General features: G+C 37.5%; 1 protein-coding gene across 2 annotated transcripts in view; it reads right to left on the bottom strand.

The window, feature by feature from the left end:
* The window catches only part of aqr (aquarius intron-binding spliceosomal factor), a 108,194-nt gene extending 93,087 nt beyond the window's left edge, over positions 1-15,107 (bottom strand). For both annotated transcript variants that reach the window (XM_061896058.1, XM_061896059.1), the window contains exons 1-11: positions 14,974-15,107; positions 14,404-14,500; positions 14,261-14,317; positions 12,292-12,332; positions 12,178-12,213; positions 10,414-10,534; positions 10,178-10,318; positions 5,620-5,688; positions 5,440-5,540; positions 5,297-5,373; positions 2,730-2,794 (exon numbers count right to left, since the gene is read on the bottom strand). In XM_061896058.1, coding sequence (XP_061752042.1) covers positions 2,730-2,794; positions 5,297-5,373; positions 5,440-5,540; positions 5,620-5,688; positions 10,178-10,318; positions 10,414-10,534; positions 12,178-12,213; positions 12,292-12,332; positions 14,261-14,317; positions 14,404-14,478 — 783 coding nt within the window. In that variant the 5' untranslated portion in view covers positions 14,479-14,500; positions 14,974-15,107. The remainder of the gene's footprint in view (positions 1-2,729; positions 2,795-5,296; positions 5,374-5,439; positions 5,541-5,619; positions 5,689-10,177; positions 10,319-10,413; positions 10,535-12,177; positions 12,214-12,291; positions 12,333-14,260; positions 14,318-14,403; positions 14,501-14,973) is intronic.

Genomic DNA, 15,107 nt, shown 5'->3' with positions numbered 1-15,107 from the left:
CCCTTTTGGGGTCACGGAAGGTGCTGGGGCCTATCTCCGGTGCATTTGGGTGGAAGGCGGGGTACACTCTGGACAAGTCGCCACCTCATCGCAGGGCCAACACAGATAGACAGACAACATTCACACTCACATTCACACACTGGGGTCAATTTAGTGATGCCAATTAGCCTACCCCCAGGTGCATGTGTTTGGAGGTGGGAAGAAGCCAAAGTACCTGGAAGAGAACCCACGCTGTCACGGGGAGAACATGCAAACTCCACACAGAAGGACCCCAAACCCGGGAATCAAACCTAGGGCCTTCCTGTTCTGAGGCACACACACTAAAACCTGTTCGACCATGCTGCCCTGTATTAAAAATCATTTAACATCATTATTACTGTTGATGCGGTTCCTATAATAAATTTTTGTTTTTCTATTTTTGTAGTATTTTATTTGTATGTCTTTGTAAATTTCTGTCCTAAGTATTGTAAAGCTGGGATTGGGTTGGACAGGACTTGCTCTATTTTATTTTATTAGATTGGTTAACATTCTGTGATTTTTGAAAACAACATTTTAAAAATTAGTTTTTAAAAAGGAAAAAATATGTAAGTTCATTTGAATAATTATGTATAAGTTATCACACAACTCTTATGCTTAAAAGCCGTTGCTGTAGTTATTAGCTATTGTGCTCAAGTTGTACTTTTCTATCCGTGCAAAGGCACACAACTTATCTTCCACTGCAAGTTGTCTCCAAGCAGCAGCTTCTGTCTTCCAGCCTGCTAAACAGCCAAGGACTGACTTCAAGTACCTCAACAAAGATAAGACGACAACACGCAGACAAAGCAGAGCCACGGCGTAATCTCAAACTCAGCACATTTGCATTCTGAATAATCACGTATTGTGTCTACTGGGACTGCTTGCATTATATGTGTCCCTTTCCCCCAGAAGCAGCCTCAGTTATGTTAACTAGGAAACTCCTGAAAAAATAGAGGAGCGCGGGCTGTACCTTAGAGCGTGGTGGGAGACTGTAACTGAGTGTACAGGTCCATACGTTTCTCCTCATGAGCAAAACTGAACTCTGTCTCTGCCTGATTCCTTACTTTGTGTCTTGTTTATAGATAGTTCAGGGTTTGAACCTGACAAAATTGTACATCAGCAGCCAAGAGGAGTTTTTGTAATCCATTTTAAAAAGGTTTTATCATAATTTATATCCCAAATAGTCAATTACGAGAATCGTGAAGAAACAAGAATGGATTCTGAATTAAATCGTCACCCAAAGAAGAATCTCCACCTCTAATAATTATCTGTCTGATATGTACAATGCACCCCTAATAATTACGATGAATATTATTTTAGAAAGACCTGTCCTTGGTGTACCCTGCTTTCTGCCTGATTGCAGCTGAAATAGGCTCCAAGAGGGAAAAATGGATGGATGGATTATTATACCACATTTAAAATCCCCCCCAAAAAGTAGAAATGTAAAAAGTGTATTTGTCTACATTGAAATGGATGTTTCAGAGCTGTATCTTTAATTGCCCAAATGGAATAGCCTACTGTAATAGAACAACATAAACATTTCAACATGTGAACACTGTGCCAACTTTGCCAGCCCTTCATTTTCCCCTTGTCTGTTGGAGATGCAGTGAATCCCTGCTCAGTCGCAGTCCAGCAGACAAGGGCCCGCGTACTCGAGGCGTTTTTATCAATAACATGATTTTTTTCAGAATTTGTGAGAAAGCCTACTTAATCGTTCTTATTCTCTCGAAAATACTTTTTTCATGCAGAAAAAACATCTCATTCATACTAAGCTGGGAATCCTTTATGCAGATGATGGACCATAAAATGTTCTTTGGCCACAAAACTCACAGTGAGGTGAACACAAGTTCATATACAAAAGTTAAGTGGTTACTGGAGTTACAACAGGCAAGCACTGGGGATTATGGAGAGGCAGCATTGGAAAATCGCCTGCATCCTCTCTGACTCAATTGCATATGGAGCAGCATACCAATGCTGGCCGCTTGTAAGGGAGATGGAATCACAGTTGTAGCGGTCGCCTGACGAACGGGCTAAATACTAAGCCGGATTTCATCTGTCCTCCTATCTGTGTTCTCTTAAGTACTATGCATTTTATAATTTATTAAATGTGTGAGTTACATTTGAGGTGGAGAGCAGGTGTCTCTACCTTTCAAAACAATCAGAGTTACTAAAAGAAGGTGAGCTTTTTAAAGTTCATTTCAATGATTGAAAATAACTAAATTGAACTTTATTTGCAATGCAGATCTCCAGTCAACAGTGCGTTGATTGTCTGTATGCTACTTTGTCATCAAATAGAGGCATTAAGCCATAAGTATTAATTCTAGTTATGAACAAGTAAACATGCTGCAGGACTGTTTGTTTTTTGCTGATACTGAACCAATATCCGATGTCAATAATGGACTGGGACAGCGACCACTATGCTCGTTTTTCCGCTATTTTAAAAAAGGATCTTGAAAAGTAACCTCTGCAGATAGCAGGGTTCTATATACAGTATTGCAAAATAAAAATATTTTTGTTGAAAACTGTCCAACACCCAACTTTGTTCTTCCTGTTTTGCCCAAGTAGGCAACAAACAAGTTGGTTTGAGTAAACTGGGTCCTCTACCTGTCAAATTTCCTTACCTTAATTGCTGTATTTAATCAATCCAAACAAAGTTTGCTTGGAATTGAAAAAAAACCTGACTTTATAGTCTAGTGTTATACTGTATGTCTTACCTCCAGATCAATCATGAGTTCAATGAATCTCTCACAATAATGGACTTTTTCCATGGTAATGGGTCCTATGGGGGGAACAAAGGAGACATAAGAAATACGTGTGTGAAGAAATTACAATGTGGAAAATCTGTGCAAGGGCTAGGAAGAGTACCAAATTCGATACTTTTATACAAAACCCTAAACCAGTGAAGTTGACACGTGGTGTAAATCGTAAATAAAAAAATAATCCAATTATTTGCAAATCCTTTTCAAGTTATAATCAATTGAATACGCTGCAAAGACAAGATACTTAACGTTTGAACTGAGAAACTTATTTTTTTGCAAATATTATCTAATTTAGAATTTGATGCCTGCAAAATGTTTCAAAAAAGCTGGCACAAGTGGCAAACAAGACTGAGAAAGTTGAGTAATGCTCATCAAACACTTATTTGGAACATACCACAGGTGAACAGGCTAATTGGTAACAGGTGGCGGCCATGATGGGGTGTAAAAGCAGCTTCCATGAAATGTTCAGTCATATCATCAAAAGGTTCAGAGAATCTGGAGAAATCACTGAACGTAAGCGTAATAAACATTGAATGCCCGATACCTTCGATCCTTCAGGCGGTAAGGCATCAAAAACCGACATCAGTGTGTTAAGGATATCACCACAGGGCTCTGAAACACTGTAGAAAACCACTGTCAGTAACTACAGTTTGTCGCTACATCTGTAAGTGTAAGATAAACCTCTATTATGGAAAGCCAAAGCCATTTATCAACAACACCCAGAAACGCTGCCAGTTTTGCTGGGCCCGTGCTCATCTAAGATGGACTAATGCAAAGTGGAAAATTGTTCTGTGGTCTTACGAGTCCACATTTCAAATTATTTTTGGAAACTGTGGACGTTGTGTCCTCCGGACCAAAGAAGAAAGGAACCATCCGGATTGTAACTTACACATCTGTGAAGGCACCAATAATGCTGAAAGGTTTTGGAGCAACATATGTTGCCATCCAAGCAACGTCCTTTTTATTTCAGCAGGACAATGACAAGCCACGTGTTACAACAGCGTAGCTTCATAGTAAAAGAGTGCAGGTAAATGACTTGCCTGCCTGTCGTCCACACCGGTCTCCCATTGAAAATGTGTGGTGCTGTTATGAAGCGTGAAATACGACAACAGAGACACTGGACTGTTGAAAAACTTAAGTTGTACATCAAACACACATGGGAAAGAATTCCACCTGAAAAGCTTAAAAAAATGGTCTCTTCAGTTCCCAAACATTTTCTGAGTGTTGTTAAAAAAAAAGTTGATGTAACACAGTGGTAAAAATGCCCCTGGGCCAATGTTTTTGCAATGTGTTGCTGCCATTAAATTCTAAGATAATAATTATTTACATTAAATATCTTGTCTTTGCAGTCTATTCAGTTGAATATAACTTGAAAAGGATTTGCAAATCATCGTATTCTGTTTTTATTTACCATTTACACAACGTGCCAACTTTACTGACTCATTGTCTGATTGACTGCTAAAAACGTTGTGATGGACCACCTCAAAACATGGAATGGATTTTATTTTTTTTACCGAATGGACACCCAGATGAAATTAAAAACTGTGGGCTTTGCAATATCAAATATGTACAATAGAACACTGAATATTAACATGTTAATAACGCTACTCTTTTACTTCTCACTATTAACATGTTAATAACGCTACTCTTTTACTTCTCACCACCTCCTCGATCGACACATTTTACAATCTGAAAATAAAGGGTAAAATAAGACACATGGAATCTGATGAAGTGTCATTTTTCTGCAGAACTTGGTTGTAAAAATCTGCTTCCGGGTCTGTCCCTGACACCCGCGTTTCATGCTGGCTGCTGTCAAACACTCTGTCGAAACAAACCCTGCTCACACTGTGCTTGGTGCTTCGTCTGAACTGCTCTGACGTAGATTATTGTGAACTTGTATATCATTCAAAAGTGAAAATTGCAACAATTGAAATACTTTCTATATTTCAAGACTCACGGTACTTTAAAAACAGCACTGCGCATCATATTGGCAGCTACAGTTTTGATGTTATAGGTTCTAAAAATAATTTTGGTAAACGTCCGGCCAGCTGGATTAAATTGCCCAATTGCCGCTATTTGCCCAGGTCTGGTTTAGAGATTCATTCGATAAAAGTTTAAAAAAAGAATATTGTTATATGACTTACTTTTAGAACTTTTATGACAAAGACCATTTTAGATGCCTGGGATATTTAACATTCATCAAACTTGATGGGACCCCTAAAGGTTAAAGGAAAAAAATATATATTTTGATGGTTTTAAAAAGGAAAAATGTCAAAATGGCCCCCGCATCCTTTGATTTTTCAGTGAGGAGCTCTCAGCGGAAATAGTTTGGACACCCCTGCATTGGAGAGATGTGGATCCTGCTTGGACTGTAATCCACTGTCAACTATGAATTTTACATAAACAGAAGGGGGGGTGGGCTCGGTGTCTATGTTATGGGGCCGGTGGTTGTGCACTTTTGGAGACGGGTACATGTGTGTTAAACGGAGGTAAACATCTTAATGAGAAAATTAATTGTTTACCTGACGGTGGGACCGACTCGAGGACCCCGTGAAACTTTTTAATGAGAGCTGAGAGGAAGGTTCGCTCTTTTTTAGCCCTGGACAAAGAAGTAGTAATATGAGGCAGGACTAAAAACAAGGCTTCATAAGAGAATATTATTTACTGCTCAGCTGTGTCAGCATCCATTTTGTCAAATTTCTTCTTGATGAGATTCCAGAATTTCTGCAGCTTGGGAACCTTCTTCAGCTCGTGTTGGAGTCTGGACTGCAACAACATATGTTTCCATGTAGGATTACATGAGTACAGAGTAGCCATGAATGAAATGCATATGTTGGCATCTTACTGGTATGAGGCACATCCACATTGGCAGAGAGATGAGCTGCTGCACCTGTTCTCTGATCAAATCTACCTCCTGGGACAAAGAGAAAGAACACAATGCAATGTACATTTTTTTTTTTACAGGACTTCTCTGCATAAACAAAACTCCAGCACTGAAATATGCATAGGCTTTTATAGGACACTATCAATACTGAGGAGTATGCAACTATAGCAAATTACAAATGAGACCTATGCGGTACTTTGCTGGCGCTTGAATGCAGCACTGGACAAAGGTCTGTAGCCAAGTGTAATACTGCCACCCAGTGGACTTCTCAGGATATTGCAAATCAAAGAATGTTTAAAAAGCTCTTACAAATGAATGACATGTGATTTTCATTCTCATGAGTGTGTTATTATTCATAATAGGATTCCAATGTGGAATATACCGAGGTCTTGTATATCTATTGTATTGATCAAAACAATTAACTGTAACTTTTTGTGTAATGAACGCCCCACAAAAACACCAGGAAGTGAGGCCATTATTTAAAAAATCTGAAGCCTGTAAAAGCAGCCATTTTGCCACTTTTGTATAGCATGTTCTGCATAAAAAGCACAAACATTCGGCCTTGTGTTAGGGTTTTCTAACAAATCAGTAGAAAGCAGAGAAAGAACAATCAACCATGGATGACAAAATGATTAAAAATGCTTGTAATAGGAAGAAGAGATTATATAGAAAATGTATAACACAAAGAACTATAGAGGCAGAAAGTAAGTACAGAACTATAAAAACAAGCTAACTAACATACTATAAACATTTAGAAAATAATATTACAGTTACTTACTAGACAGGAAAAAAAACAACATGAGAGCAATTTCCCTTGTGGATCATTAAAGTTTGTCTAAGAAACATGGGGCATCCTCAATAGCGTTATTAAAAATGGCACTAAGAGGGATCAATACTTCTCAGACGGAAACAAAAATAATGACAACATGAAGGAAGTAGTGAAAGCTTCAATAATTACTTTGTAAATATTGGACCAAAATTGGAGGAAAGGATTACAAACCCAGTTTCAACTGAGGACTATTATGACACCATAAATAGAAATCCCAACTCAATGTTCCTCAATAATGTGATAAAGGAGGAACTAGTTACAATCGTGACAAAATGCAAATCTAAGTCTTCAATTGATTGTAATGGAATTGATATGGAGACGATAAAAAAGGTTATTGAAGACATCTCAGGACCAATAATGTCTATTAGTAACCTATCATTTCAAACAGGCAAATTCCCAAACAAAATGAAAATAGCTAAAGTTGCACCAATTTATAAGACTGGAGACAAACACCAATTTACAAATTATAGACCTCTTTCTTTACTTCCAGATCTTTCTAAAATCATTGAAAAACTGTTCAATAACAGATTAGAGAGTTTCACAAACAAAAAAGAATACTCTCGGAGAACCCATATGGATACAGAGCTAATGTTTTAACTTCGGTGGCTTAAATATAAATAACAGAAGAAATTACCAAAGCAATAGATATTATAAAATGTGCAATAGCAGTGTTTATGGATCTGTAAACATCTAATACATGATTCCTCTTCCCCTTATTTTTTGTTACCATGCCATTTCCTGACATTATTTTTTTCAAACATCTGATTGTCTTAAAAGGACTAAAAGGAAAACTGCAATTTTTTTTGTAATTTTGCCCATCGCTCACAATCATTAAAAAAGACAGGACAGATGTATTTTTAAAAAAAAAAACATTCTTACTCGACCATAAACGTAAAAAAAATCTGCTTATACAGGAATATATGAACATTTTAGCAGTCGGCATCCTAATGACTGCAGCCCTTGTACAGTAAGAGATGTTTTGAGCGTTGTGGTGCGTTTTTGACATTAATGCGCTGACATATGCTTAAAATGATCAAAAAACACATAAATATTACATGTTATTATAAATGTGCCTGTTACTATATTACATATATAAACCTCGTTTCCATATGAGTTGGGAAATTGTGTTAGATGTAAATATAAACGGAATACAATGATTTGCAAATCATTTTCAACCCATATTCAGTTGAATATGCTACAAAGACAACATATTTGATGTTCAAACTGATAAACATTTTTTTTAAATAATCATTAACTTTAAAATTTAATGCCAGCAGCACGAGACAAAGAAGTTGGGAAAGGTGGCATTAAATACTGATAAAGTTGAGAAATGCTCATCAAACACTTATTTGGAACATCCCACAGGTGTGCAGGCAAATTGAGAACAGCTGGGTGCCATGATTGGGTATAAAAGCAGCTTCCATGAAATGCTAAGTAATTCCCAAACAAGGATGGGGTGAGGGTCACTAATTTGTAAGCAAATTGTCGAACAGTTTTAGAACAACATTTCTCAACGAGCTATTGCAAGGAATTTAGGGATTTTACCATCTACGGTCAGTAAAACCATCAAAAGGTTCAGAGTATCTGGAGAAATCACTGCACATAAGCGATGATATTACGGACCTTTGATCCCTCAGGCGGTACTGCATCAAAAACCGACATCGGTGTGTAAAGGATATCACCACATGGGTCAGGAACACTTCATAAAACCACTGTCAGTAACTACAGTTGGTTGCTACATCTTTAAGTGCAAGTTCAAACTGTACTATGCAAAGCAAAACCCATTTATCAGCAACCCCGGACTGTTGAACGACTGAAGCTCTACATAAAACAAGAATGAGAAAGAATTCCACTTTCAAAGCTTCAACAATTAGTTTCCTCAGTTCCCAAACGTTTATTGAGTGTTGTTAAAAGAAAAGGTGATGTAACACAGTGGTGAACATGCCCTTTCCCAACTACTTTGGCACATGTTGCTGCCATGAAATTCTAAGTTAATTATCATTTGCAAAAAAAAAATAAAGTTTATGAGTTTGAAAATCAAATATCTTGTCTTTGTAGTGCATTCAACTGAATATGGGTTGAAAAGGATTTGCAAATCATTGTATTCCGTTTATATTTACATCTAACACAATTTCCCAACTCATATGGAAACAGGTTTTATATACTCACATCATGTATATAAGATGTGGATGTTTTTAAGGGCTTTATAGGCAGAATAGAGCGGCTCTCATGGGCTTCATTGTATCAAACTTTTAATCGCATTTATTTACGAGTTAGAAAGTATTTAAAAAAATACATCTGCTATGTCTTACATAATATTTGTGAAAGATAGGCACATAAAAAAAGTAGTTACCCTTTATAAAAATTAAGATTAGGGATTATAGCACTACCTTTAGCATTCACTGTAGACCTTGCAGATGTACATTCATATGGGCCATGAATAGAAAATGATTATCACTAAAAATGCAGCATGTCAAGGATTTGAATATGTTTGTAGTTGTCTCAACAATAACAGCAAAAAACCTGGAAGTATATTACCATAAATTCAGAACTATAAGCCGCTACTCTTTTCCTACACTTTGAACCCTGCGACTTATGACACGATGTGTCTAATTTATGGATTTTTTCCCGCCGATGACAATACTAAAAAGTTCTCAAAAAAACAAGGAGCAAATACATTTAAAAGGTGTATAGTTTGTGCTGTGGCATCATCTTTTGGATGATTTCGCTCACTGCAGGTGCTGCAGTGTCTTTCCATTTACTGGTAGTGCTTTTTTTTCTTCAACCGGAGTGTCGTTCAGTATTTTAGCTGACCATAGACTTTCTACTCATATGGATTATTCAATCATTCAATCAATCAATGTTTATTTATATAGCCCTAAATCACAATTTTCTCAGAGGGCTGCACAAGCCACAACGACATCCGCAGTACATAGCCCACATACGGGCAAGGAAAAACTCACCCCAGTGGGACGTCGTTGTAAATTACTGAGAAACCTTGGAGAGGACCGCATATGTGGGCAACCCCCTCCCTCTAGGGGAGACCGAAAGCAATGGACGTTGAGTGGGTCTAACATAATATTTTGAAATTCTTCATTCATCCCTCTAAGCAACGTTTATAAGTTTTACAGCTTAACTAAAACTGTTTATACTTAGTAAACCGTCCCATGTCTGTAAAAGTGTTTTCATACATATTTGTAAGTGCTATCGTGATGTAATGACGCTGGCATTGTTAGCAATAGCTAATAAGCTAACACGTTTTTGAGTGTCTGTGTTAGTATTAACTTACAACAGCATTCTTATCTTATGATTTTAGTTTCACAAATTCTGCAGTAAACTCACCAACATGTCACTCTTAAGTTATTGAATCTGTTTAGCTGATTGGAGAGCGAGCTTCCACAGCTAGTGGGTTCATGACGATGACTTCTGTTTTGCATGATCAGCTGTTTTACTGCAGTGTTACAGACACCGTTTGGAAACAATGAAGGTATGCTAATAAATATTTACAGATTCTTTCTGTGTAAATAACACAATTTCGACCTATATATCCGTGCTTATAGTCCAGTGCAGCCAATATATGGAAAGATATCCCCCCCAAAAATGTTTTATAAGTGGGGCTAGTATACCGGTGCGCTCTATAGTCCGGAAAATACAGTAGTATTTTGAGTATATGTGTTATATAGTACATACAAGACTGTTGAAGCAGTGATCCAGAAACTCCAGCAGCACAGTTTGCTCCTTCAGGGAGAGTCCACCATCATCTCCCGCCAACAAGGTTTCCGTCACACGTTTGAAGAAGAATGAAAAATGTTCTGGCTCCTTTTTGAACACCTGATGAACAACACAATTAAACAACAGTGTTGGTAACTGTACAAGCTTATGCTAAGTTAATAAACATACTACGAACATGAGTGTTCAATATCTACCTCCCAGGCTGGGACGTTTTCTCTGAACTTCTCATTGACGATGCAACAAATGGACATGAGAAAAGCGTTGCTGGACACCTCTGGAGTGTAATTGACCCAAAGGAAGTTCTCCAAGTACTGACTGCAAGGTAAAAAAAAACAGCTCGGTAGTTTGCATTTTTATTTTTTTTTGTCCTGTCCAGCTTCTCAGGCAAATCATACACAGTAGTTTATGTAGATGCCCATATCGGCTGTTCGGATTTACTTTACGAAAGAGAAGTGTAGGATACTTCTCTTGTTGCCTTATTTAAATTTGACTTTATTAAATGTATTTATATTATCATTTGGTGCAGCCGGGCCAGAGCAGGAGGGGACAGAAAGAGAAAAAAAGGAAGACAGAGGGGGGAATTGTGGGGATAAGAGGGGGATCAGACAGAGAGACAAAATCAACAACAGCAAACACAACAATAACAACAACAACAATAGAACAACACCAGCACATACGATATGCACAAATATGATCGCAAAATTGATAGCAAAGGAGCAGTTAGTGAAATAAATAATAATATAGAAATGACAATGAGCATTTTTACACTACAACTGGAGCAATACAAATACCAATAGAAAATGCGCTATTGATCATGAACTATACCAAGAGTTTACCTCTATTATCAACAATACAGTTGTTCAAATGCAACAATACATATACATAATGATAACTAGAAAGATAAATAAAATAAAAAAATAGAAAAAAAAGGAATACCGAAAGATGGAGGGGAAGAGAGAGAGGCAACCTATATTAATCTTGTAGATTGTTATAGTAACAATGGGTTATGCTTTGTCAGTATGCCATGTGTTACCAAGTTTACCCTAGACCAGGGGTAGGGAACCTATGGCTCTAGAGCCAGATGTGGCTCTTTTGATGACTGCACCTGGCTCTCAGATAAATCTTAGCTGACATCGCTTAACATGGTAAGAAATGAATAATTCCGCTGGTAATAATAGTGTTAAAAATAACGTTCAAAATCTAAAACATTCTCATGCATTTTAATCCATCCATCCGGTTTCTACCGCACCTGTTCAAGAAGTCGCATTAATGGTAAGACGTAGTTTATTTTTTGTTGGTTAGCTTCAGAATAACAATGTTATTAAAAGGAATAAGAGACTTATTTATACTCTAAAAATATTGGTCTTACTTAAAAATGCATGCATTTAGTTGTATTCAGTCTTAAAAAAAATATTATATGGCTCTCACGGAAATACTTTTTAAAATACTTCGCTTGTATGGCTGTCTCAACCAAAAAGGTTCCCGACCCCTGCCCTAGGGCAACAATGTTGATATATGTTTGATGAAATGTGATTATGTGCATGAGTGTACTGTATGTATGTATATGAACAGAATGTGTATATGAATGTTTGTACAGTAAATGTATATGTACAGTATAGTAAGTTACAATGCTTTGCTTTTCATACAGGACATTCAATTAGGGATGGCTTTATACAACTACTGCAACATTGTGGCCGTGGTCTGACGACCTAATGGTGCAGACGGCTACTGTAATAGTGTTTCTTCACCCGGCTTCCAAGTACTCAGTCATGGATTATTTTGTGTTTGTGTGTGTGTGTGTGTGTGTGTGTGTGTGTGTGTGTGTGTGTGTGTGTGTGTGTGTACGTGACTGATGAGGTGGTTATTTTTCTCTATTTTTCCCCAACATCCAATTCAATAGGGTTTGGCCAGTATCAGATTGGAAGATCCCTTAAACGAATGAAAGAAAAACAGCTCACCTAAATTCGAGCAACATGATTTTTCTGATAGCAAACCTGCAACGGAGACGACAAAGTAAATCCACAAACTCAAGGATATCTGATAATTTACAAAGCAATTAAAAGTGTTCCTACTTGGACATGACAATCTCTTTTTCATACACATCCTCCATCACCTAAACAAAGAGAAAATAGTTATTTGTATTGCATTTTACCAGTGGTGTGCCGTCAAGGCCAGCAAGGCCTTCTCTGTTGGCCTAACATAACCAGAAATCATGATCATAAATAAAGAAAAAAGTATATTTTTTTATTTACTTTCCCAAAATGTCTAAAAGTATTCATATTCTCTTCATGTCACATTATGCTCCTTCGAGCGCTGTTGTTTTATAGAGTTTTTATCCAATCAGAATTCAGCTAGCATATGTTGCCATGCTGTATGAAATCTGCCCAGAGCCTTCGTAATCAACAATATAGGTGTCTATGCACTCTCAAGTCAATGGGCACATACAGGTTGGGATAGCTAATCAGATCAAGAGTTGTTGTCAGTAAGGCCTTCTAACTGGCCTAAGGCAGATATATAGTGATGTTATGAGCTAGGTAAAATAAGAACTTCATTAGCCAGCATGCCACAGTATTGAAGAGCATGCGCAGTAGCCCTGTTAGTTGAATGTAGAAATGCCGGCAGCTGGATGTTATTGATAAGATATGTTTTAATTGCTGATGCGGGTTTATTGATTTTTAAATGTGCCAGAAAATAACCCGTTTTGTACAATGTCCAGTAGTGTGTAAATGTATACCATATAGTATTTCTCCAGCAATGGTCACGTGGTGACATATAAATGATGGCATTTTGAGAGGTAATCAAAGAAGTCGGAAACATCACTGAAGGCGTAGGTAGAAACGCACGGCCCACCATTGAATTTGACCAAATTGTGATATTAAGTCGGCTCTTACCGGAGACTTGAGTGTATTATGCAACCTCCTCCTGTAGCTGTCAAAAAGGCAGCTGTGATCTTGGCTCCTCCATTGGCTTCTCTGAGAGACACTGGCGTTCACCGCAACCCTCCGACTTACAGGTATGACTTTATAATCTTACTAAAACACTATTAACACAATAAGCAGATAAGGGATTTTCCAGAATTATCCTAGTAAATGTGTTTGATAACATCTGAATCGCTCACAATGCCGGCCCCCCTTTTCTTTTTTTTTTTAGTGCTCCACTTTAACTTTCCTCATCCACGAATCTTTCATCCTCGCTCAAATTAATGGGGAAGTCGTCGCTTTCTCGGTCCGAATTGCACTTGCTGCTGGTGGTTATGATTATAAACAATGTGAGGATGTGAGGAGCCCTCACACCGGTGACGTCACGCGCACATTGTCTGCTACTTCCGGTACAGGCAAGAATTTTTTATTAGCGACCAAAAGTTGCAAACTTTATCGTCGATATTCTTTACTAAATCCTTTTATATTATGAGAAATTACACTGTTTGGTATGTTACAAAATATAATGTTGTAATTCAAGTTGCATTTGTCTATTTAATGCATCTTTATTTGATATGACTATAAACAAAATACGGAATAAATGTCCAATTTGCTAAAACACCAAAATTGTCTGGGGGTTGAATAATTTTGATCACGACATTAATCATTAGTAATGTAGCAGCCTAGTTTTGAAATGCAGGATCCCTGCTATCACATGTTGATAAAAATATAAAATTTTCATAATAAAAGTCAACTCCAGGCTTCCCAAATGCTTTAATAAATTAAGCATGATGAGTTGACTTGAAACTGATTAATGTTGCACTTGTTATATGTAGAAGAAAGGTTTTGTCATTTTATTTCATCTAAGCAACAACTTGAGGCAGTTTAATGTGGATTAACGTGGGCAGAATTATTATAGTGTTCCCAATGTTAAAAGGATAAAGCCATTGTTTACAAATTTGGGAAATAAATATCCAAAACATGTATATTTTGTTGTTTTCTTACTGTACCGAAAATGAACCAAACCGTGACATCTAAACAGAGGTACATACCGAACCAAAATTTGTGTGTACCGTTACACCCCTATTTACAGGTTTTCTGCTAGAAACAGCACACAACTCACCTTGGGATCAAAGGGCAATTTGTTTTTGGCATGAGGAGCCCAATATTTGTTTGCCAACTGAAAAAATAAAATAAAAGAAATCAGCGAAACTGTTTTTAGTTAGATCTAAATAGTCCTGGCTAAGTAGCATTAGTCTGTATTACCTGAGTGACATATTCTGCATTAATTTGGGACACTGAAGGCGCAGCAACCTTTTTAGCCGGGCTTTCTTTTTCCATGATTGCCTTCGTCCACAGGTGTCTGCAACATAAACCACATGGAAGTAAATGTCAAAGAACAATTATAATAACAGCACGACTGTGATTAGATGGCGACTTGTCCAGGGTGTACCTTGCCTTCCGCCCGATTGTAGCTGAGATAGGCACCAGTGACCCCAGAAGGGAATAAGCGGTAAAAATATGGATGGATGGATAACAGCATTTATAATATGGTGACAAAGTTGTAAAGTGGTTTCACGCAAAAGGAACATTAGACAACATGTGCGTTTAAGATGGGAGAATATTAGACATTATTACGTGCTTTCCAACTTGTTTAGTCCAGAATTAAATACGATTTAATCGAAAATGAAACATTGCACTTCACACTTCGGCTAAGGGAAATACATGTGTGTACTTTGTTGAGACATACTGACGGCCTAACTATTTTTCCGAGTCGCTATTATTGTTTTAGCGCTTCGCAGGCATCAAAAATAGAAATAAATAAGCAAGACAAACCTTTAAAAGTGTTTGAGCATAGGTGAGAAGCAACGTTGTGGCGCTGCTTTACAAAACGCGCTGAAGGCGTCTCGTTTCCGGCTTGCGTCCGGGTAACAATATCTTCCGTGGGAAAACAGTAAGGGCAGGATAAC

Source organism: Nerophis ophidion, linkage group LG03 (assembly GCF_033978795.1).
Source record: "Nerophis ophidion isolate RoL-2023_Sa linkage group LG03, RoL_Noph_v1.0, whole genome shotgun sequence".
Classification (NCBI taxonomy): Eukaryota; Metazoa; Chordata; class Actinopteri; order Syngnathiformes; family Syngnathidae; genus Nerophis; species Nerophis ophidion.
Note: the sequence above shows the minus strand (reverse complement) of the source record. Positions and strands in the feature narration are given on the sequence as shown.